We start from the raw sequence: 25,075 nt of genomic DNA, 5'->3' as shown, positions 1-25,075 counted from the left end.
AGCTTTTTGAAGGTCTAAAAAGTTGTGACAGATTATTTTGTTATGTTCTATGTATTTTTCGCCTAGTATGTGTATTGTAAAAATATGGTCGATTGTACTTCTGGACTTCCAGAAACCTGCTTGTTCATCTGATAGTCTGCTATTTTCTTTTCAATTCTTGACAACAGTATTTTTAACAGGATTTTGCTTGGATGACTAATAAGGCTTATTGTTCTGTAGTTGCTACATTTATTGCTGTTTCCCTTTTTAGGAATGGGTACAAGGACAGAAGTCTGCCAATCAGAAGGCCAAGTCTCTGTGTTCCGTATGACCTGGAATAAATTTAGCAAGGTGTCTATGATGATGTCACCTCCTTCATGTATCAGTTCCATTGTAACACCATCAATTCCCAGTGAATTTCCTATTTTTGAGCAGCTAACTGCTGCAATGACTTCTTCTTTTAATATCGGGTAATCTCCTTCCTCAGAACCTCCTGGCAAAATTTTATCCAAAATATCGTCAGTCAGTTGAGGGTCCTTTTGAAAAAGCTTGGTTGCATAACATTTCCATCTATCAGTTATTTTCTGGTTGTCCGTGATAGGAGTTCCATCTTCATCTTCTATGCTCCAATTAATTGCAGTAAAACGTTTGGTTAACTTATAGATAATTTGAAAAGCACTTTAAAATTATTTTTATTTAAGTCCTCTTCTATATTTTTGCATTCATCTAATATCCATAAGTTTCTAGCATGTTTGATTTCTTTTTTTTAATAATCTCAGTAATATGTAATATTTTTATACTGTTCTCTATTATCACCGCTATTAATACGAGATTTCAAATATGTTATTTCGTCGCATAGGTCCAAAATATTTTTGATTATCCATGGTTTATTTATTTTCCTTTTGTATCCAAGGATTTCCTCAGCTGTCTCAGTTATCTTTTGTGAGACGTATTTGGTTTTAGATTCAATATTATATTTCTTGAAGTTTGTGTCAAAAATTTGATTTAATTTGTATTTATATACTATAAATATTTGTGGAGCTTTTAATTTTTCTATATCTTTTACGAGTTGATTTTGTAGGTAATATTTCTCTCATTTTCATATTCACAGTTGTGATGACCATATTGTGGTCACTGCCAATGTCTGGTCCAGGAAATGATCTGGTTCTTGTGAGTTTGATGGAGGTTTTAAATCTTGTGCTTACAAGGATAAAGTCAATTTGGTTGTGTGTTTTACCATCAGGGGAAGGTCCATGTACATCTTCTGCAAGGTTTATGGGGAAATAGAGTGTTAATAATGGTGAGTTCATTTTGTGACACAAAATTGATCAATCCTTAATCACATATTATTCCTTTCACATAAACGTTTTCTTACAAATCTCTTGGTTGATATCACATATCCATTTTACTCTTACTTTATTTATTCCTCGAACTCTAGGGACACATTTTGATATCGTATCATTTAAGTATTTTTTTAAACAATGCCCATGTACTGTTGATATCCTTCCCATCCAACAACTGATACCATGGAGCATACTTCTCAAATGTCAAGATAATAAAATAAGAGCCTAAAAAAAATTCTATTAAATGTATGTATGTATGTATATATGTACACACACACACACACACACGAGCCTTCGTAGCTCAGTCGATATAGATGAAGCCCTTTGGTCAGAAAGACCTGGAACTGAATTCGATTCCCGTCAGTGACATGAAGAACTTTTATGTGGTCTCTTTCGATGAAAGGTGAGTTAGTCGGTCTCATATGGAGGTAATGGATTTTTTCATCCCCCAGAAAAAGCAAACCGACCCTGTGAACACACGTGGATTACAGTCATGAATATCGCCAATTAGGGGAAGCAGCAGAGGTGAGACGAACCAGACTCAACCCATCCTAAGGGACAGATGAGAAGAATACAATAGGGTAGGATATATACATACACACAGATTGATCAAAATTGAAGTATAACTGTTTGAAGCCTTGTGGAGCACCACTCAGTGATCCAAATGTTGCAGAAATACATTGTGGTTCATGCAGAAATGATATTTGAGAAAAAAACTTTTTTTGGCAGTTTTGCAACTTTATGGAATCCATGCCCAGAGATACCAGGAAAGTTTAAAGAGATGGAGACACAGCATTTTTCCATTTATTCTGGTTGTTAATACTGTCCACATTGATGGCACTAACTTCACCCCAATATGAATTGCCCGTGAAGCTGTACTACCCACACAATTGCAAAGCTGTTGATGCACTATATGAATTTTGTCGAATGAACAAATGTCAACGAGATTGACAAGCTCCATGTGCTCTGAAAAAAAAAATATTAGTCATTTTGAATAAACGAGATTGCTAGGAGTTAAACCTGGCAGAGGTTGCAAACCAATCACTTCACAACAAGTGAATGAAGTTGCTACTGCTGTTGTGGAGCAGACCATTAATAATAGCATTGGTTCCTGCAGTGCACATGCTGTATCAAGACACATCGATGTGATTTACACAACTGTCTGGAAAATTCTATGGAAGATTCTGCATTTCTACCCATTCAAGATAACCCTGCCACAGAAATTGCACCCACAGGACTTTGAAAGTCAGCTGACATTCACTTGAAAATTCCTTCCTTGAGTGGAGTTAGACAGTGCCTGACCATGGATGATTTTGTGGGGAGATGTGGCTCATTTTCACCTCAATAGAGCTGTGAATACCAACAATTGCCAGATATGTGCTACACAAAACCCACATGCTATCTAACAAATTCTTTTGCACACCCAAAGTTACTGTCTGGTGCAGGTTTACAACTTAATTTATCATTGAACTATTCTTCTTTAAGGAAATTTGCCAGTCAGGTCCTGTGACCAACTCAGTTACTGCTGAGAAGTATTGTGATATGATACACAATTCTGTTGTGCCATAGCTACAACAGTGCCTGTGAATGGATTTTTGAGAACATATCACGGAAGCCAGAGTGATCAGCTGTGTGTTTCCCACTGCATGTCGACCTTGTTCATCTGATCTGACCCCCTGCGATTTTTGGCTCTGGGGATTTTTCAAGCTTTATCGGGATCATTCTGATAATTTGCCAGAGCTGGAAGACAGCATAACACAGCATAAGTGCAACTACAGTCCCAACAAGCTGCATTCTGCCATTGAACATACTGTGCAAAGGATGCAGATTGTGGTATACCAGAAGGGCAGTACATTTAAACAGTATGAATACGGATAATGAAAGTGAATAAAAAAAAAAAAATCTGTTATTTATGCGTTTGCCACTTTTCAAGTGGCAAAAGCATAAATAACCATCTTACACGCGCACATACACACACACACACAAATTACTACATCTATGTTCGGTACATCATACAGTGTCCCTGATGGCAAATTTCGGAGTCCCCCTCAGATATCACTTCTACATGACTTACAACATATTCCTGTAAAGTTTCTCAGCATTTGGATTACTGGGTTTCATTCCACAAGGCCTAAAACAGGAATACTTTAATTTTGATCACCCTTGTACGTATGTACACACACACAGATATATTTAGTAACCCCAACCAAATATAAATCAGCAGCTTATGAAAAACTATAATATGAACTGCCACATTTCTTTCAAATTTTCACTTCTTCCATACAAATTAAGTCAATTTTTCGTCCAGTTCTTAGAAATAACTTTCTTTCTCAGATTATACAAAAGATTTTTAAAATTACATTTACATTATATATATATATATATATATATTTTTTTTTTTTTTTTTAAATTGAATAACTAGAAACCGAGAAAAATGATATACCAAACTTTTGAGGAAGAAAAATAATGGGATTGACTGTGGAGATATCTGTTGGTGTGGGTAGCTTTTCTGTAATATCTCTACAGTCAATCCCATCATTACCCTCCTCAAAAGTTTGGAATCATTTCAACACTAGGACATTGTGCTTGCTCTCTTCTTGATGATCAGATAGAACTTAATAAAGAACTCAATTTTCTCAAGTCTACTTTTCAATTAAAACAATTGACAAATTCCTATTAAATCCACCCGCTTGCAATAATGAAGAAACCAATAGGGTGAAAGGTAATATTTCTAAACCATACATAAGCTCTGTCTCACCCAAACTGGCCAAGATTCTTAGGAAATACAACATAAGAACTTTATTTACTCCTCTTCTGAAAATCCGCTCCTTAGTGAGCCGCCTGAAACCTATACATCACAATCTTAAATATCCCAGTGTTTACCAGATTTGGTGCAACTGTGATATACCATACTTTGGCCAAACAGAGAAATCAATTGAGTTATGCATTGAAGAACATAAGAGAGAGGCATCAGTTACAGGAGAACCCAAGCCAGTGATTTGTCTAGTCATGTTCTGTTCTCGGCCGATTCTAATAAAGAAAACCTTAGCCATACAGCCCAATGGGACAAGTCTAATAACATTTTCTCTTGCCACGATGAATTACAAAGAAAGATTATAGAATCAAAAGAAATCATTCTCAACCCCCTACATCTCAACAACAACCTGAGTTACAACCTTTCAGACTGCCATTGTGCTACGATCAAATACTGGCATTCGTGAGAAGCTATATGCATACATACACCCAACAATGAAGCCAATGAGAGAACAGTTTCTGAATGTGCAGACTTCAACGTTGAATATACGAGGTGGTATCAAAAAGTTTTGAGACTAGTTCTGTTTACAAGAAATTACTTTATCTACATTTACATACTATCACCTTCAAAATAGTCCCTTTGCATAGCAAAACAGCGCTCCCAGCATTCCTGCCACTTCTGGAATATGTCCTGGAAGTCTTCTTTTTGAAACGTGTCAAGCCCCTTCTGCGATTCGCGTAGGATCCCCGCAATGGTGTCAAAACGGCGACCTTTGAGCTGGATCTTTATCTTCGGGAAGAGGACGAAGTCCGTGGGAGCCAAACCTAGTGAGTAGGGTGGGTGCGGAAGTGGGATCATGTTGTTTCCGGCAAGAAACTCACAGTGAGGAGAGCTCGGCGACAGGGTGCATTGTCATCGTGGAACATCCAGTTTTTCGTGCGCAACAGATCCAGTCAATTTTGCCGAACGTCCTCCCTCAGATGCCTTAAAATCTGGCAGTAGAACTCTCTATTGACGGTCTGGCCCCTGGGGATGAATTTTCAATGCACAATGCCGTGAATGTCGAAAAAGACAATGAGCATGCACTTGGTCGAGCTGAGGAAATGCCTTGCCTTTTTCGGTCATGGAGATGATGGGCTCTTCCATTGTGAAGACTGTTGCTTTGTCTAAGGGTTGTACTCGTACACCCCAGTTTTGTCACCGGTAATGATCCTCGACATGAAGGACGGGTCATCCACGGCACGCTGACAGAGTTCTTGGCAGACTTCGATGCAGTGTTCCTTCTGTTCCTGGGTCAGTAGCCTAGGGACGAACTTGGCAGCAACACTGCACATGTTCAAATCACACGTGAAGACTGCCTGGACTGTTCCGTATGACACACCAACAATGGCAGCAATGTTGTGGAGTGTTCTTCGACTATCCTCATGCATAAGTTGACGGATGGTTTCGACATTTTCAGGGGTTGAACACGTTGAAGGTCTTCCTGCTCTCTCGTCATCTTCCAGTGATGTTCTTCTGCTCTTGAAGCACGCGTGCCACTCAAGACACCTCGAACGACTCATTGCAGCATCGCCGTAAACTTGCCGAATCATGTCAAACATCATTTTCCCAGTTTCACATTCGCTCTTTGTTCTAACTTGCTGTCCATGATAAAATTGCAGACATGGTAACGCACGTGGTCAGAATAGCACCAGTTGCACAGCTCCCGATTTCTTTCGGCACACTGACTTATGAAGGTTGGTGCTCTCTCAGCCTGTGCATGCAGCCTTGTGCTGCCATCTGTTGGCATGTGACAAAACTAGTCTCAAAACTTTTTGATACCACCTCATATATACACTAACTTTCTGTGACATTTACAATTATTTCCTCTATGTTTTACTGGTTATTTCTTTTTTAATGTGCACCAGAAGAAGGCTAATACAAGCTGAAACTAGTTGTGTTAAACTTTGTTTTCATTTTTCTCGGTTTCTAGTCATTCAATTTTTTTTTAAAAATGTATATCAACCAAGCAAATCGATCTTCCTACACACACAAAAAAATATATATATAGTATACCCTCATTTTTATGGCAGTTAAAAGTTTTTTGTTATGAATATATGAAATGCCAGACCACAGAAACAAGACAATTGGGATGTGTGCCTAAAGATGCTGACTGACTGAGTTCACAGCACATAACCAAGAATAAACAGGTCTTATTTTGATATTAAATTTAACACACACACACTTCATGAGGGGAGAAAAAATTAGTCAATATGTCAACCGAAGAACTTTTGCTCAAACATGTAACAAGAAAGTTAATTCTGGTAGACAGGTTTATACGTTGGTTATGCATTACTAAATCACTTAAGGAATTGACAACGTAGATACGAATATAAATTAAATTCAGTCAGTTACTGTGTTGTAGTGCCTACATGCACGTGCCTTTTTTTGTAAGTTCCTTTTGAAGATGGCAACGTGACATTGCCAAAATATTGGAAATATTTATTAAAGTGTAATTTAATTTATATTCGTATCTACGTTGTCAATTCCTTAAGTGAATAAGTAAAACAAGAAAGTTAATATGGAGAATTTAACAACTTTTAATTTTTTTTCTTACTAATTTTTTAATAAGAAAAAAATCACCTAAGTATGTGCTATAAAGAAATATGATCTAACCTGAATTCTGTGCTGTCATAAAAGCTTTGGCTGCTTGTCTCATGTCTTTAAGCTCAGATATTACCATATTTAAATCTGTATGTCCACCTCCTAGAGATTTTAATCGTACTCCACTTCTGAAAACAACACACTAAATTAGTTTTATTACAAATCAGATATACTGTTTAATTTTATACTAAGGCAAACATTTAGATTTCCCTCCCTTCTACCAATTATTGAGGTCTCCAATTCATGTTCAGAAAAAGTAACAAATCCACATAATTTAGAGAAGTATAATCTAACAGCTTGAAATGCAAGCTGTCAGATGATGATTTCAATCTTGCAACAGGATTTATAACATCTAGTGTGAGTTGATATGCCCTTGACAATAATAATAATTTCTGTACTATCTTCCTAAACATCTTTGGAAATCCTCACATGCCACAAGCTTATAGTGTTATTATAAGGAAAAGATATAACCCAAAAGTGATGACAAGATTTTTTTTTTTCTTTTCCAAAACTGACAGTTAACATGATATAGCCATGCTCACTTTTGATGGTAATGGCTCATACAAAAACATAATTTATTAAGTTGGTGATATTTCTCTGGATTTCAAACGAGCATCCTTGGGTTACAAAAAAATTTTCAGAACACAAGACATAATACACTACAATCAAGTAACCATGAAAAAAATTTAAACTGTAAAGGAAAGAAGAACCAATGTCCTGTCACAGTACACTATCATATATCCAACTGAGAATTGGATATATGATAGTGTACTGTAGATTAATTAATGTTAGGTAAATTAATTTCAGTTTTCATCCATTTGTTCTCTGTGAAATGGTGTTCAACATGTGATCTAATCCTAACTTGACATAATCAGTATCTGCATTTATGTTCTTCAAGGCAACGGTATTCTTCTTGCTTATCCAAAATACATCAGGTTACAGGCATATGGCACTTAAACTCTTGCATGTGTTAAAGGATGAAGCTTGTTCTTAAAAATGGAAAAGGGTTGCTATTTTAATTCGTTTAAAATTAGTGCAAAGATTACATTTATATAGAATATTTTCTACACATCAACATATACATTATACTTGATATTTTTCTTCATCAATATTTTACACATGAATAAGGAAAATTACTATCAGAAAAAGTGCCATGCTGATAACAGGATGAATGAGGCTTTATGCCAAAGTAGCATGAATCAATGGACCCATTGTACCAAGTTTAAAACTGCATATTGGTAACAGTGATGGTGGTATTTTTTTCTTAGTACACATTAGGTTCCTTGAAACCAATGAAGTGATATTTGAATACTACAGCCTATTTGAACATTGTTACCAACCATGCTTGTCTGAGATTGATTAGTAGCTGGCATGAAGTACATCCCCTTCATGCCAGCAGCTAATCCACCTGACAATCACTAGACAGAGATCAGTCAGGAATAGTTCAACAAGTGGGAGGATGATTTTATCACACTTCAATGGCCTGCTTTACAACTGGATAATGTTGGATTAAGCATAATCCAAATAAGCATTTGTGAGCTGGACAAAATGAGCTGTCTAAAGCAGAGAACTATGCAGTCCAATCTGTAGCAACTGCAGGATGCAATGACATCTGTACAGGCTACCATTCCCATAGAAATACTAACCTGTATAAATTTGGCAGTTTTGCCACTTTATGGAATCCATGCCCAAAGATTAGCTGAGAATGTTCTAAGGGATGCCATGGGTACTAGAGATTGCAAATCAGTTGACTTTTTCAGTTACCAGTAATTGGATAAAATTTTCATAAATATTGGTCTACCAATAATATATACTTCAATCAGTACACAAATGAATTTATAAAATGCAAATTTTCAAAATCGACTACTATTTTTATTCTTCATTTTTTATGACTTAAGATAATGTTCCACCAGGGATTTTTTATACCATCAAGATGGTTCACAAATACTATTTTTAGGAATAAAACTTGACGGAATTGAAAGTGGCATGTCACATATATTTAACGATTTGTAAAAATCGTGCTTGAGGATGCTGAAGAGCCATGTTATAACGTTAAGCGTTCTCACCTGACAAGCATAGATGTTATTAAAAATGTGCCTGCCAGATGGTGAAGGGACATACAAATTAAAATAAATGCAACTGTAATAAAATTTTCAATTACCTATATATAAAATTCCAGGGAATGGTCATATCAATTTAACACCACATATAATAAAGAAATGATAATATTGGTACTGCAATAGGAGATGCACATGGGTCAAGCATGTGCATTTCCTGGACAATGAGAGAACACATTACATACTTTCTGTCATTGTTACGTGGTGATCAGATTCATTATAAAAATGATGGAAACAACTATACAATTGTGTTAAAAGTAAAACATCAGTTTAATATAAATCAAAATAATCACTTGATGTTTCGAACCTCGCATTAAGATCATCACCTGGAGCAGAATTTCCCAAACTGTGTTCTGCTGAAAGTGAATAAGTGTTCAACGAGAAATGACAAATTCTCTTGGAATTTGTCATTTTAGTTTTCTAAGCATTTTTCATAAATAAGTATTTTATAGCGGAAATATTCTGAGGAGAATAATATTATGAATATGTCGAAAAGCTCAGACCCAGAATGCCTAATAACATCTGTGTAGCAAATGTTAGTGACCAAGCAGTGTATTTTTAAACATGGAAGTATTCATGAATTATCGTCAATTTTCACACATTGAAACCTTTCAACATTTGGGAAAGGGAATACCGCTGTTCATAACTGGTCATAAAAATTGCCTGCAAGCCAATTACAACAATGGGTACCGTATCCTCTGTTCTCAAAACTGAAAGAAATAACATCTATGTTGCAAATGTTAGTGACCAATCAGCAAGGAAGTATGAAGAAAAATTTTCCACTAACATTGAAGGTCAAGGTAGTCTGTATCCGGTTCTCAAATCTAGTAATACTGAATACTTTCATGATGGTAATACTATTATTTTTGACCACACGAACTATAGGAGAGAATAAATGACTACTATTTCGGATTTTTTTTGGTCAAATTTATTTTAAAACAAAGTTAAACCAACTAGTTTCACCAACTGTGGCTGCTGGCTTCATCAGGGTAAAAGATGTATAAAAATAGTAAGAACACTTAAATGCTAAAAACTGTTAACACTAAAATCATAAAAAAACTAATACAATTAAGCAGAAGAATGCGTACATCACACACATAGCACGTGTATGATCTGCTAGTTGTTGTGTAGGAACGATTTGTAGTTGGCAGCAAAATCAGTTCTGGCACGCTGAAAGATCTAATAAGGGTCTTCCAGATCTTGGGCAGAATCAGTCCTTGGTTTCTATTAAGGTTTTGTTCTGAGCTGAGAACAGTTGTGGCTTCTTTTATAATTCGGGAGTGGAAGTCCTCCTCTAAGTAGGGCATTGAGCTTTTATCCCATTCTATAATGCGATTAATCCTAGCAAAATGAAAGGCTAACCCCGATTTGTCTTCTCTATTATTATTGACGTCTCCTATGTGCTCCTTCTTCCTGATTTCAAACCTTCTTGAAGTCTGGCCAATATAGTTCAAGCCGCACAAGCAAGGTATGTTGTAAACTCCGGCATATTTAAAAAATGGATGACTGTCTTTTGGAGATCGTAAAAATTGGCGAATGGTCTGTGCAGATTTAAAAGCTACTCGTATACCATGTGGCTTGAGGAGTCTGGCAATCTTATTAGAAATTGTCCCTACAAACGGAATCCCAATGGTAGAATTATAATGTATATCTTCAGGTTGTCTTTGTGGGGAGTCACAGAAAAGTATCTTGTGGATCAATTTCTTAGGATAACCATTCTTTGTTAGGTCATTTGATATCCGGGACAGCTTGGAAGTTTTGAGCTACTTAAATGCAAAAAGGCTAAACTGTTGAATCAACTTACGTTTTTGAAGAGATGCAGAAACCATAATATAATTCCCAAGTTTCTTATTTTGAGAGAACGATTCCGTTCAAGACAGGCTAAGCATATATATTTCAAAACATCTTTGGCACTTTTATGTGAGCGGATACAAAACACCAGATATTAACTAAACTGAATACACATTCAATGCTATCAGATTTACGAGGATATCTCCAGTACTTTAGACCAAAACCTATGGTCACTTTTAGATAGAATGATTAATAATAGCTATGAGAAGACCTTTTCAATCAGTAAACAAAGCCAAATCAAGAAATTCAATGTTCTTTACGAAAAACATTTTCAGTGTCAAAACCTGCTTTACCAGACAACACGGTGATATGTAATTTCTCTGATCGAGTTCTATCTAAACTGAAATGAATATTCTCAAAAAAAAAAAAAAAAAGGCTTCAATTTTTCTATTACCCCCGGTCTAATTTCTAAAGTGGACATATTATGCAGTGTAGAAAAGGCCGTTTTGTCGCTACTGGAGCCCACAGCTAATGATCTCAAGACTTAAAAGCAGTATCATTCTCTCTTCTTCGAAAGCTCCCCATCAAAACATCACTCTTCCAGAGAAAAAAGTCATGTTTAGGTTAAAGAAAGATAACGATATCATATTAAAAGCTGATAAAGATAACTGTACGGTTATCTTAAACATCAGTGATTACAAAGATAAGATTGCCAACTTACTTTCTGATACATCTACTTATCGTGTTCTAGATTCAGACCCCACTTTAAAGAATCATAATGATACCAACGATTTATTAAGTAATATGGATAGCTGGCCAACAGAATTAAAACGAAGATTGAAGTCTATGCATCCACTGACACCGAGACTATATGGTTCTTCAAAGGTCCACAAAAATGGTATACTGTTATGCCCAATTGTTGATGGTATTAATTCGCCTACCTATTTATTATCAAAATACCTTGCAGGTCTCCTCAAAGCACACATCTGCAGTTCTTATACTTATATATGAAATTCACAACATTTCGTCAGAAGATCTGTATTGGAGATCATCTAGATCTCCAATACAGATCTTCTGGCAAGCCTGGATGTTACATCTTTATTCACCAACATTCCAGTAGAAGAAGTGATCAACATTTTAAGAAGCTTATTCCCTCAAGAATCACTTCTTTGTTCCATCATTGTTTAATATTAATTTTTTCCTATGGAACAAAACTATTTAACAGGTCTTGCAATGGGAAGCCCTCTTTCACCACCCTGTGAGGATCTCTTTATGGAGACATTTGAAAGTATAATTTTATCTCAACTAGACCCTAAACTCACGGTTTTCTGGAGATACGTTGATGATATTTTTATTGTTTGAAAAAATATGGAAAAAGACTTGCTCGATTTTCTAAGCAAGATTAATTCTTTGCATCAAAAAAATTAAATTCACTCTAGAGCTTGAGAAAGATAACCAATTGCTTTCTGAACATTTTAACCAAGAAATCAATAGATGGACATATCAACCTTACGGTTTATCACAAACCCACCAATATAGATAGATACTTACACTTCATTTCTTCACACCATATTTCTCAAAAACTCAGCATTGTACAAATACTAAAAGATAGAGCCTCTCTCATTACGACAGCTGATAAAGACTTCCAAGCTGTTCCGGATATCAAATGACCTTACAAAGAATGGTTATCCTAAGAAAGTGATCCACAAGATACTTTTCTGTGACCCCCCACAAAGACAACCTGAAGATATACATTATAATTCTACCATTGGGATTCCATTTGTAGGGACAATTTCTAATAAGATTGCCAGACTCCTCAAGCCACATGGTAAACCTGCACAGACCATTCGCCAATTTTTACGATCTCCAAAAGACAGTCATCTATTTTTTAAATATGCCAGAGTTTACAACATACCTTGCTCATGCGGCTTGAACTATATTGGCCAGACTTCAAGAAGGTTTGAAATCAGGAAGGAGGAGCACATAGGAGACGTCAATAAAAATAGAGAAGACAAATCAGGGTTAGCCTTTCATTTTGCTAGGACTAATCACATTATAGAATGGGATAAAAGCTCAATGCCCTACTTAGAGGAGGACTTCCGCTCCCAAATTATAAAAGAAGCTACAACTGTTCTCAGCTCAGAACAAAACCTTAATAGAAACCAAGGACTGATTCTGCCCAAGATCTGGAAGACCCTTATTAGATCTTTCAACATTCCAGAACTGAATTTTGCCACCAACTACAAATCGTTTCTACACAACATCTAGCAGATCATACACGTGCTATGCGTGTGATGAAAGCTTTCCTCTGCTTTTATAAAAAATACAATTGTATCCGGTTTATTTTATGGTTTTAGTGTTAACAGTTTTTAGCATTTAAGTGTTCTTATTATTTTTATGCATCTTTTACCCTGATGAAGCCAGCAGCCACAGTTAGTATAACTTTGTTTTAAAATAAATTTGACAAAAAAAATCAAATAGTAGTCATTTAAGTCATTTATTCTCTCCTATACTGAATACTTTCTTTGCAAATTCGTATTGTAGGGTGAAAGTTTTGAAACTGTAGTCCCATGATTTTTTTAGAAGTAATAGGCCTGCAGATTTAAATTTTAATATGAATAAGAGACAAGGGACTTTGTTTAATTTTGACATTAAGAAATCTCTTATTGAAGGTGTTTGTGACACAACAGATAGTGAGTTATCCACCATCAGCCTACAAAGCAATCTCCAGGATGTTCAAAAGGAGGGGAAAACTACCAGCACGCAGGAGAAAAAGTCTGCATTCACTCGTAAGTACTAATAATATAAATTTTTGGTGATTAGAATAGGATATGTCAATGAAAATCAGCACAAATTAATTTAATGTTTATTTTAACTGATGTTCAATTAATTAATTATGACCAATTATTAATTAATAATAAAAAATCAGGTAAATTAATAATTAAAATCCTGACATTTTCATTGTGTTCAATGAAAATGTCAGGATTTGTGAAGTGCTCCGTCGTAGAAAAAGTTTGGGAAATGCTGATCTGGAGTATACATAAATATACATAGAAACAAGCTGCACTACAATCTACATGGTATGCTAAAGTTACATTGATTTAGTCAACCATTAAAACTACTGGCCTAACCTCTGGTGAAAAAAAATACTACATCGATGCTAGAGTACTGTTATTATTATTATCTATTAGGTTGCAAAAAAAATAACTAAGCTAGAGTGCAACATGTTCCCACTTATAATGAAGGTTTATTTTCTTGATCATATGAATTAGTAAAATAATATTTGGTTTACAGATCAAGAATTGATAAAATTTATTAACTCTACAAACTAGTTTTGCCACACTTTAACTGTTGGCATCTTCAGGGCACTGACATATAGGCTTAAAACAATCTCACAATTAATGTTAACTTATCTTGAAGGGTCTCATTGTCTGTTGTGACACTAATAGCTCTTTTCTTGAACATGTGTACAATGCTGAGTTTATGTGAGATATGGTGAGAGGAGCTGAAATGTAGGTAGCGTCCTGTATTGGTCGGTTTCCTGTAAACTGATAGATTTATGCTGCCATCAATTTGTTTTTTGATTAAGATGTCTAAAAATGGTACTTGTTTGTCTCTTTCAAGTTCCAGAAAATTTAATCGAATGATGGAAGGAGTTAATCTTTTTGAGAAAGTCATATAGCATCTTTGTTGTTGTTCCAAACGATGAAGATATCATCCACATATCTGTACCAAATTTTAGGTTTGGGAATAATTTGGGATAGGATTTTGTTTTCGAGGTCTTCCACAAAGAGGTCGGCACATGAAGGTGAAAGTGGGCTCCCCATCGCCAAGCCTGTAAATTGTTGGTAGATCTTATTTTTTCATGAAAAGTAGTTAGAATTTAGGCAGTGAGCAAACAATGAGGTTATGTCTTGTGGGAACAAGGTACTTAAAATGTCAATGACCTCCACTACAGGAACGTTTGTAAAGAGAGAGGTGACATCTAGGCTAGCTAGAAGGTCATTATCCGATATTTCGATGTTTTTTAGCTTTTCCACGAAATGTCCTGAGTTCTTGATGTAACTCTCAGAGTTGTGGATGTGTTGTTTTAAGAGTTTCGAGAGATATTTGGAATAAGTAGGTAGGAGGGTTGATTGCATCAACGATGGGGAGTAAAGGAATATCATCTTTGTGCACTTTTGGGACGCCATAGTGTCTCGGAGTTAAAGGATGCATGGATTTTAGTTCTTTAATCAGATCTGTTGACCAGCTTGATAAATTGTGTAGTAATTCATTGGTATCATGGTGGTTTTTTAAAAAAAGTGCACAAAGATGATATTCCTTTACGCCCCATCGTTGATGCAATCAACTCTCCTACCTACTTATTGTCCAAACATCTCTAGAAACTCTTAAAACAACAGACTAATCACACCAAAGTGGATGACTACATTCACTGATAGTGAACTGACATTTATTTTACCATGTCCACAATTCCAGGCTATTCAAATCATTCTGCAAGTACTGCATATCAGCAACATTCCTAATTACCCTACCCCATCTTTGCATCATCAACAAATAGCTGTATGTTGCTTGTCAAATCCTTCCCAATATCATTAATGTACAGATTGAACAATGGTGAACCAAGCACTGATCCTTGTGGTACTGGTTTTATTTTATTTTAATAATCTTTGTACTGGTTATGGGCGGTACTACCCTTACATCTCGTCCAAACTTGATTAAGGCCTAAACCTTTACAAGTGTTTTACCCTATGCCTGTTCCAGTTATCATTGTAGTCATTCTTTAGTGGTAACGCCATGCCACCAGTGTGCCCTGTAGGGCCCCTCAAGGAAAGAACTTTTATATCCTTCTGCGTAAGCCCAAGCTGTTTAAAGTCCTTATAGCTATCTGCACTCCATACATCATGTAAAGAGATGGTGGTGCTGGTAAACCTTGGAGTTGCCCAATGCTCCTCCCATATCTTACTAACTAAATCTTGGTTATTCTTATAATAGTTTACCTTATTATTATGGCTACAGGCTAGCGGGCATCCTGTTTCCACCACCTGAGCATCAACTACCCAAATATCACCATCTCTTTTAATCACTAAGTCTGGCTTATGCAAACCTGTGGAGGCCCTATAATGTGGTTCCACTGCAGTCTCCCAACCCTTTGTTCTTAAAGCGGTTGTTCAGAATGGAGACCACGACGTCATGCCTCGGCACACAGACCCCCATGGGTGCGTAAGCAACACTAGGCTATATGAGACAATGTCTCACTGTAGTGGCAGCCAGCCGTACAGTTTGAGTTGTCACTACCCCATTAAGCTGTGTGGCCTCAAGTGGGCAGGGCACTGATCCTCGTCCAGATAAGGTCACAATATACTCGAACCCAGGGAGGAGTCTGGTGCTATCCCATACCCAATCATGCTGGGAGGCACCAGATATGACTATTTTAAAGGAGCACGATCTACAGAACAGTGCAGTAGAGATGCCCATTTCTTGTGTTCTGCGGGGTGCTCACTCAATTAAGGTACCTTGATAATGGGACCAGTCTTTAGCCCACCTAAAGTCTTCTTGTATTGATGGGCTATAGAAAGCCTCTCTGCAGATAGGGGAAGAAGATTGTTCTAACTTCGCGATTCTGGACAGCTGCAGACGTGGGATCAGCCATCTAAGTGATGGAACCCCAAACCCAACATCCTTCACCCTCGCATGGAAATATGCAGTAGGGGTGTCAGGCAGCAGTCGGTTCTATGATCCTGTAAGTCTTGCAGATTCACATCCCCCCCATAGACCACTTTTTGATATTTGTCAGTCAGCCATCCTCTTATTCATGCTAATATTCTATAATCCAAACCCATATTTTCCAATTTATGCAATAGTCTAACATACTATATTCTATCAAAAGCCTTAGCAAAATCCAAAATAATCATGGTGTATCCATTCTCATTGTCTAGTTCAATAATAACATTGTTATAGAACGTGAGCAAGTTGCTACACATTATACTTCCCTTAGTAAATCCATGTTGTTCATTGCAAAATAGAGATTCACTATCAACCCATTTCTGAAAGCTAGCACTAACCAATTTTTCCAAAATCTTCACCACCACTCCTAAAGATACTAATTGGTCGATAGTTGGATACATTGGTCTTTGCACCACCCTTGTGCAATGGAATTAACATACATTCTTTCCATTTCTGTGGAATCTTCCCTGTTCTGAGACTCATGTTAAATAGTCTGGTCAAAGGAATAGCCCAGTTCAGAATTCACAAGAATTCTATCAATATGCTGCAAGTAAAAGAAAGAATAAATACGAAATAACTTTTCTGAATGCAGATGCCATGAACACTCTTTCCCATCAGTCCGTATTGCTGAATTCTTATTCAGTTTGTGCAACAGCTCTAATACCTCATACACCTGAGTTTCTTTATCCAGGGAAGAGGTAGCAGTGAGCTCTATGTTGTGTACACCAGGTTGATTAACAAAATGGGCACTCATTAGTTGAACAACCTCTTCTGCATCTGTCACCCTCACGGTATCTGCATTCAGAAAAGTTATTTCATATTTATTCTTTCTTTTACTTGCAGCATATCGATAGAATTCTTGTGAATTGTCTTTAGCAAGCAGTGCCAATTTCTTTTCATACTCAGACTTTGCTTTCCGTACAACAGTTGCGACTATTCTAGCCTGCTGCTTATAATTTTCATAATGGACATCATCCTTATGCACGTGGTATTCTTTTCACATCATCCTTTTCTTAGGAATGTCTTGCTTAATAAGATTACACATCCATTTGACTCCAACCCTATTTATTCTTCAAACTCTCAGGACAGATTATGATATTGCAACATTTAAGTATTGTTTAAATGCTTCCCGTGCACTGTTGATATTCTTCCCATCCAGCAACCAATCCTATTCCACTGAACTCAGTACTCCTCAGCTGGTCATAATTTTCTGCTTTGAGTTCAGCATGTAACCTTTTCTGAATGGAACATTCATAAACCTAGTCACTTCCCAAGTGAGTACCGCATGATAACTGTCAACAATCAAAGGCAGAATAGTTACATCTTTAACTGAATAGCTTTAGGTTAATTTTCACGCCATCCGACACTATAATCAAATCTAACACTCTTTGACCTCGAGTTCCTTCTCTCCCATGTTGCTTGAGGAAGTTGTTTAATTAACTGAATAATTAAAGTCCCCCATTATGATTACCTTTTTGCACTCATCTTTTCTATTTAGTGATGTATTTCTTCATTACTAGCAACCAATCCACCAGGCCTGTAACAGCACCCCACTAAGTAATTGATCTTGTTAGATTCCACCTCACACAAGATGGCTTCAAACTTACCACATAAATACTGTTAATAGTAGTACTACAATTATAGGTCTCAACTAACTGGATTCAAGTCATCCAATATCATTAGCAGTATGGTACCTCCTCTCTATCCTTCCTAAATATACTGTACCCTTTACACTCGATACTAGTTCGTATGTCTGATTCTGATAGCCAGGTCTCAACTAATGCCTACAATCTGAGGTCCCAACACACTGACCAAGGCAACAAACTATCCCTTTGTATCTGATACTCTTAGCATTCGTAAACAGACTTAATAATCTACATGCATGTTCCTTTGTATACTCTTGTTTGCAATCATAATTTTCACTGTCCAGTCTGCATGCCATAGTTGGACAACTTGCAGATCTCTAATCTTCTAACAACTCACATTCTCACAATTCCTCCCATTATAATTTAGTTTCCCCGAGTCCGTTAGGTCTCATACCAATTATTAGTCTTTCAAGACTCTTAATACCAAATGCATTCAGGTGGTGGCCATCCCTCTTATACAAATCCAATCTTCCCTCAAACTCACTCTGCACATCCAAAACCTTGCATCCATTCCTTCTACACAGCCTATGCATCAAATAATATGGCATCATAGCTCTTCTTAATTCATTTCTATCATATCAAGATAAAATACTGATGATTTTCACTTTCTCACTCTTCCAACAACCCTTCCACATCCTCTCTCATACTGAACTTATCGCTAGTTAAATCATTAGTACCTACTACAATTATGATCTTGTTTACTTTTCTTTTCTGTTTTTGAATTGTTTCCTTTATATTCTTAATTTTTACTCTGGGAAAACTCGAAGTTATAACTCACTCATCAATATCATGTTTTATTATAGAGATACCAAATAACATCCTTTTTACAAACAGCATCACTTACCTCTTTCTGTGCTTTGTTTTTTATTTTGCTGCTTAATTTTCTTTTTCTCCCTATGTTAATTTAAACGCCTCTCGACTTTTTGTAATTCCTGTGTTGTCTTTCTGATGATCTGCTTTAATTTTCCTATTTTGGGGGTTAATTAATTTTCATTAACTTCCTCCATATCTCTAATAACCTCATTAGCAGAGCCAGCCTTCTTGTTCTCACCTGTGTTGTTCTTGGTGTTCTTCTTGGCATTACATTTCTTATGAGTTTTTGGTGCCATTTTATACTTATTATTGAAATATCTTAATGAAAATATGTTATAAACACTAAAGTCTACACTAATATTCTATAAAACACTAATTTTCTAAGGGGAAAACACACAAAACAGACAAAAATAACCAATTTTACTTTCTTTCTTAATCCTCCTCTTTCACTTTTAGTGTCGAGATTTTTTATTCTTGCAACCGCAACTGTCTCGAGGATAAGGTGGTTGGCCCTATGCTTCGTGGTGTGTCCTATGTCTGTAGATGCACGTGTTCAAGGAGCTACTTTGCCTGTTCTAGGGGATAAAAAACCCGAGTTTCTGGGTGATAAGACCCTACCACCGTATGAGACCGGCTAACTCACCTTTCGTCGAAAGAGACCAGATAAAAGTTCCTCACATCATTAACCGGAATCGAACCCAGGTCTTTCCGACCAAACGGCTTTGTCTATAATGACTGAGCTATGGAGGTCACCAATTTTATGTGAGCACTAAATTCACCGACCAGCCACAATGTATCCTCGAACCAATATCAACTTTACTATCACAGGTGAAACTGTTGAAGAGCCCCAAAAGAGTTTTATAGAGTGGCAAAATACCTTGGAAGATGTGGGTCTAAAGATGAATACTAAGAAAACTGAATAATGGTTAATGAGAGGGAAGGACATGAAGAAATTAGTATAAAGGATAGAGGAGGGGTTACCTTGAAAGAAGTTGACCATTTTAGGTACCTACGGCCAACTATAGAGAGAGAGAAAGAACATATAACTTGGCAGCCAGAAAAAGAATCAAGGCAGGTTGGACCATATGGAAGGAGATGTCAGGAGTGATATGTGACAAAAATGCACCAAAAAAAAGTAAAAACAAATATATAAATCAGCCATTAGACCGGCCTTGCTGTACAGAGCAGAGACATGGGCAAGAAAGAGAATTCATGATGAACAATTGGAAAGAACAGAGATAAGGATGCTAAGATGGATAAATGGAACAAAGGAGGAACAAGGATATAAGGAAGGAGATGGGGGTTAGAAAATTAGTGACAAAGTGAGAGAAAACAGAGTGAGGTGGGCTGGTCATGTATGGAAAAGACCAGTAGATCACCCAATACAAAGAGTCATAATAATGTAAGTGAAGAGTAAGAGAAGAAAAGGAAGACCAAGAAAAAGATGGCGAGAAAACACCAAAAAGGATATGGAAGAAGTCTGAGTGGAAAGGAGGGAAGCCCTAGATAGAAATAAATGGAAGAAAATGGTCCGAGAAGCAGATCCCCAGGACTGTCTGGAACTAAAATGCCAAAAAGAAGAAGATATTTTATGTATTTTTTTTTAAATTAATTGCTTAATGTCTTGAAACTTTTCAAGTCACTTCAGTCCTCACTACACAGGGCAGTAATATCATGCCAAGCAATGAAATTCATTTCCTACCTAAAGATAATCACAAACATCCATGTCTGCAGTAGGATTCAAACTCACAGCCTGTTGGTCAGAGAGCAGATGCAATAACTCCTTAACTAATCAGGCTGACAAGTGAATATACACATCCTAAGGGAAGTGTGCTGTGCATTATGGGATACTAACATCAAGGAAATGTGATGTGAAGTTCTTCATTTGCAAACTTTTGTTTGTTCATGCTAGGTTAAAGAATTAATAATTTTTTGGTTTAGTATAATTTACTTTGTAACCAAAAAAAAAAAAAAAAACTTAAGTTTTGTCAAAACTGTATTGTAGGAAAGCATTTGCAACATTTGTTTTATAGTACCTGCCCAATTATATAAAAATTCTCATATCTAAAATCTACCCAAAAACTAATTTGTGTCAATTCCGATCAGTATGAATAGAATCACTGCAATTTTCTGACCAATGTGGTATTATAATTGTTATGGTGTTTTTTTCCCCACTGCCAATGAATATATAAAAAGAAAGAAATAGAGTTGAAAAGAGAATAGTGCAGGTCCTTCATTTTTATCACAAGACTGAAAGATGTGTCGATAAAGTCCAGTGCACAACCACCAAAGAAAATTTCTGTCATCATACAGGTGGGGGATAGTTGTCTAGAAACTTCGAGATCAGCAATGATGCTATTAGTTTTTAGTTGAATTGGCAACCTTGAAATCAGTTGTGCTAAATGAACACATCTTAAGCTTGCATTAACATGTGATATAAGGATGCACATGCAACACCACCTTATGTGAATTAATAAACTAATATTGTGTTAAAAATGTAGATATTAGACATTTATCCCCATTTTGGCATTTGTAATAGAAGGTAAAATTCCTGGAAAAAGTGGAAGGGGTAGATTTGGGATAGATGGATGGCTAGATGGAAGGTGTGTCTGGAGTGACTGATCTTCAGGGAGATGAAGCCTCCAGAAAAGCATACAACAGGACCACCTGGCAAGGACTGGTGTGGCACATTGCCTAGCATCTGAGTGATGTGCCATTACTGAGTAAGCATCTGTATTCCCATATAGCATCTGCTGATGTCCAATGAATAGATGAATGGACATTTATTAATATTTACAAAGGAGTAACCAGAGTTAATGTAAAATGATATTGTCATGTAAACAGAATGGTAGAGGAATATTAGCACAACAGATGTTCAAAGTAAAAATTGCAGGAAATAGTTCCAGAGTAAGAACCTAAAAGGGAGGGTTGATTCAGTTCAGAATGTTCCAGATAACCTAAAAAAGTAAGAGTTGATAATCTCAGAGTCCTGACAAATAATAGACCAATATATACAATAGGGAGCAGGGCTGAAAAGTTCTGATAAACACCTAGAATATGTATGGTTCTACCTTAATTCCCTTATGGTGTTTATCACAACTTTTCAACACACCCACGTATTACTTACACACACTTGCTATGGTTCCTGGTAAAGAATTTAGATATTTTACTAAACTGCAGTATAATTTGAATTGGAAAAACCCCCCACCCCAAAAAAAACCAGCTTTAGATTCATTTACTGTGATAAAGAATGATATCACTGTAGAAAGAATGCTACTGTGAAAAGTACCTCTTTTGTAGTGATGTTCAAACATTCCATCTTGTCTGATAAATTCATCCACAAAAGGTTAGAAACCTTTATCAACATCAGTCATGCATGGCACATGATTTTAGATACATTGGAAATCCTGCTTTAGAAACTAAACAATCTTTTTCATACATTTGAGGCCTCTGATATGCAATATGTTATCTCACCAGATGATGAAAATCATCTACTACTTAAATGTTTTGCAAGCATCAAAGTAACAATGTAATTATAACCCACAACCTACTGATAGTAATAGACTATGAGTCAAGAGATGTGACTGTATTGCCTGGATGTACAAAGCACTTAAGTAAATTTTGACTCAAACAAGTCCATAAAATTTTAAAGATAACTTTGTTTTATTTATTGATCAATTCAAACAACCAGTGGCTCACAGGCACTGGTATTCTACAAAGAGAATCAACTAGACAATTCAGTGTATGATGAGTTGAGTTGAATTTATTATTTTTTCAATCCATTTTTGGCATTAAATGAATATAATGTTTATACTGATAAAGTCCAATTATTTTTATAAATAAAATTAATATTATTATCAGAGATCTCTGGGTATTCAAGTCTCAATGAGGCGAGGCATATACTACCCATACCTTCTTTTAAACTCTTTCAACTAGATGCACTCACTGCTCTGTGAGAGAAGAAAAAAAAATCTAGCTTTCACACCTTTTTTTTTTTTTTTTTAAACTGTACACAAACTCCACTTCCACAGATTATCATTTGCCCTATCTCATCTTCTATATAATGAAAGACTCCATCAACTGATATGTTCAATATATTAAAGATGCTAAGAAATTATATTCTTGGTTTAGTCCTTTATCCAAGGGTAAGCAAAGAAAGTTTGGCCATGAAGTATCTTCACGACAGGGTTACTTGTATACAGAGGCTAATGACTTCCCATCAATTGCCACACCATCCCATAATGCAAAACACACATCCTTTCAGGTGTGTATAATGCTGTGCATTATGAGAAGGGCCACTATCCAGACCGGTTTCAACCTTTATTAAGGTTCTTGTCAGTAGAAGTCACACCCAGAAAGAATATCAAGGTTAAAGTAATGCAGAAGTCATAGATTTCCCATATACAAGTAGTGAAAATGTACATCACCTTTTTATTAAATTACTCTGGATCAGAAATGTATGCTGAAAGTTTTTTCACTTGGTTATACAATAAATTAAAGAAGCCAAGAAATTATATTCTTGGTTTAATCCTTTATCCAAGTATAAGCAAACAAAGTTTATGCATGAAGTAGCCTAATGGTGATGATACTTATGAATTTCTTGATTCTTATGAGTTTTCAACAAATTCTCCTTCATTCGTATCATGAGTTTTTTCTGTTACCCAATCAGTGTTTGGATAATTTAAGTCACCCATAATGATTACTCATCTAATACCCATCAGGATAATTTGGCAATGTATTCCATGAGAATGTAGCTTAGGTGGTATTGATGATACCTTCTGGTTGGAAAGACCAGGTTTTGAATCCAATCCAATCTAGGATGCAAAGAACATTTATCAGAGCTTTTCATATAAAGGTGTGCTAGCTGACCTTATATGGAGATGGACAGGTTTTTTTTTTTACTATCAGAAACTCTTGTTTTTCATCCTGCAAAACAGGTAAACCAGACAGAATGCAAGTAATTTAGAGGCATAATACACAGCCTCAGTAAATCAATTTACTATGTTACCTACCTGGTGTGCATTTTAATTACTGATGCAACCAACGCCTTCTTTGAAATTCAAACAGAATTATTTGAATAGGTATCAATGAATACATAGCGAGTCAAACAGGAAACTGATTGATAGGTAGATGATAGGAAGCAGTGCTCAGAGGAGAATCTTCTAAATGCCAGGTGATTAACAGCACATTATCCCCAAGATTTGTTATTAGGGCCCTTGTGATGTGACATATTCATAAACAATTTAGGCTCAAATATTAGGAGTGAACTCTCTTTGCTGATGATGTACAACTGAGAAGCATAATAAATTGTTCAGATGCCCCTAGTTCTTTGCAAGATGAATTTAAAAGACTGGAAGAAAGAACATCATTACAGAAAAATGAAAGCAATTAAGTAAGAAAATGATATCAGAAGGATACAAGTTGAAACAGGCTTTAGAAAGTGTAAATGAATATAAGGATTTGAATATTTTGACTAATAGGTAAGTTAACTACAGGAATCATTTCCCTTTCTTTCATAGTTGCACGATGATCAGCATTCATTGTAATAAATTATGGACATAGCTACTATCTTAGAGTAATAACTTCAATTTAATATAAACAAAATAGTCACTTGTTTCCACTTTCATGTTGTCAAGGTTGAAAAAAAAAAAAAAATGCTACTACATCAAAGAGCTAAGTCCTATTATCTGAAGTACACCTAAACCTCTTTTTATGCGATATATGTTCCTAAAAATTATGCTTAAATAGAATTCACGTAAAAGAACTACCGACTCCATAGAAAAAGTGAAGATTGGTTCCAAACCTGAAATATAAGCAAAATAATGAAAAAAACAAACATTAAATTCGTTAGGATCATAAGATTTTTATCATTTCATGGAGAACACACATACATATGATGAATTTTAATAACATTAAAAGAAAAACATATTCATTTCAGTTGTTTGCTAAGGATTCTATAAAAAAATTATGTTATTCATTATCAGTTTCTGGCAATAAATGTGAGTTTATTGTCAGTTTAAGACCTTCTTTAATTATATCAACAGTAAAAGTAGGATTATCTTGTTCATTATCATTAACTTCTTCACTTTCAGGAGTCTCAGAAACAATCTCCACTATTTCATCTTCACCAAAAGGTTTATCAATTAACAATTCTTCGATATCTACCGACGTAAGATCATCGATCTTACGTCGGCAGATATCGAAGATATCTTTGGGGTTGAAAGTTTATTTTTCACTTGGTTAGACTAATAATTTAGTTTA

The 25,075-nt window shown here is 35.9% G+C and overlaps 1 protein-coding gene across 5 annotated transcripts in view; it reads right to left on the bottom strand.

Annotated features, from left to right (window-relative positions):
* LOC150108954 (uncharacterized) overlaps window positions 1-25,075 on the bottom strand; it is a 243,700-nt gene that overhangs the window by 141,163 nt on the left and 77,462 nt on the right. For 4 of the 5 annotated variants that reach the window (XM_090404513.1, XM_090404522.1, XM_090404504.1 and 1 more), the window contains one exon: window positions 6,733-6,848. In XM_090404513.1, coding sequence (XP_090260639.1) covers window positions 6,733-6,848 — 116 coding nt within the window. The remainder of the gene's footprint in view (window positions 1-6,732; window positions 6,849-25,075) is intronic. The other variant, XM_090404530.1, reaches the window with a different exon arrangement.

This window comes from Typopeltis vanoorti, chromosome 2, assembly GCF_054136105.1.
Source record: "Typopeltis vanoorti isolate ZY-2024b chromosome 2, IOZ_Tvanoo_1.0, whole genome shotgun sequence".
Lineage (NCBI taxonomy): Eukaryota > Metazoa > Arthropoda > Arachnida > Uropygi > Thelyphonidae > Typopeltis > Typopeltis vanoorti.
Note: the sequence above shows the minus strand (reverse complement) of the source record. Positions and strands in the feature narration are given on the sequence as shown.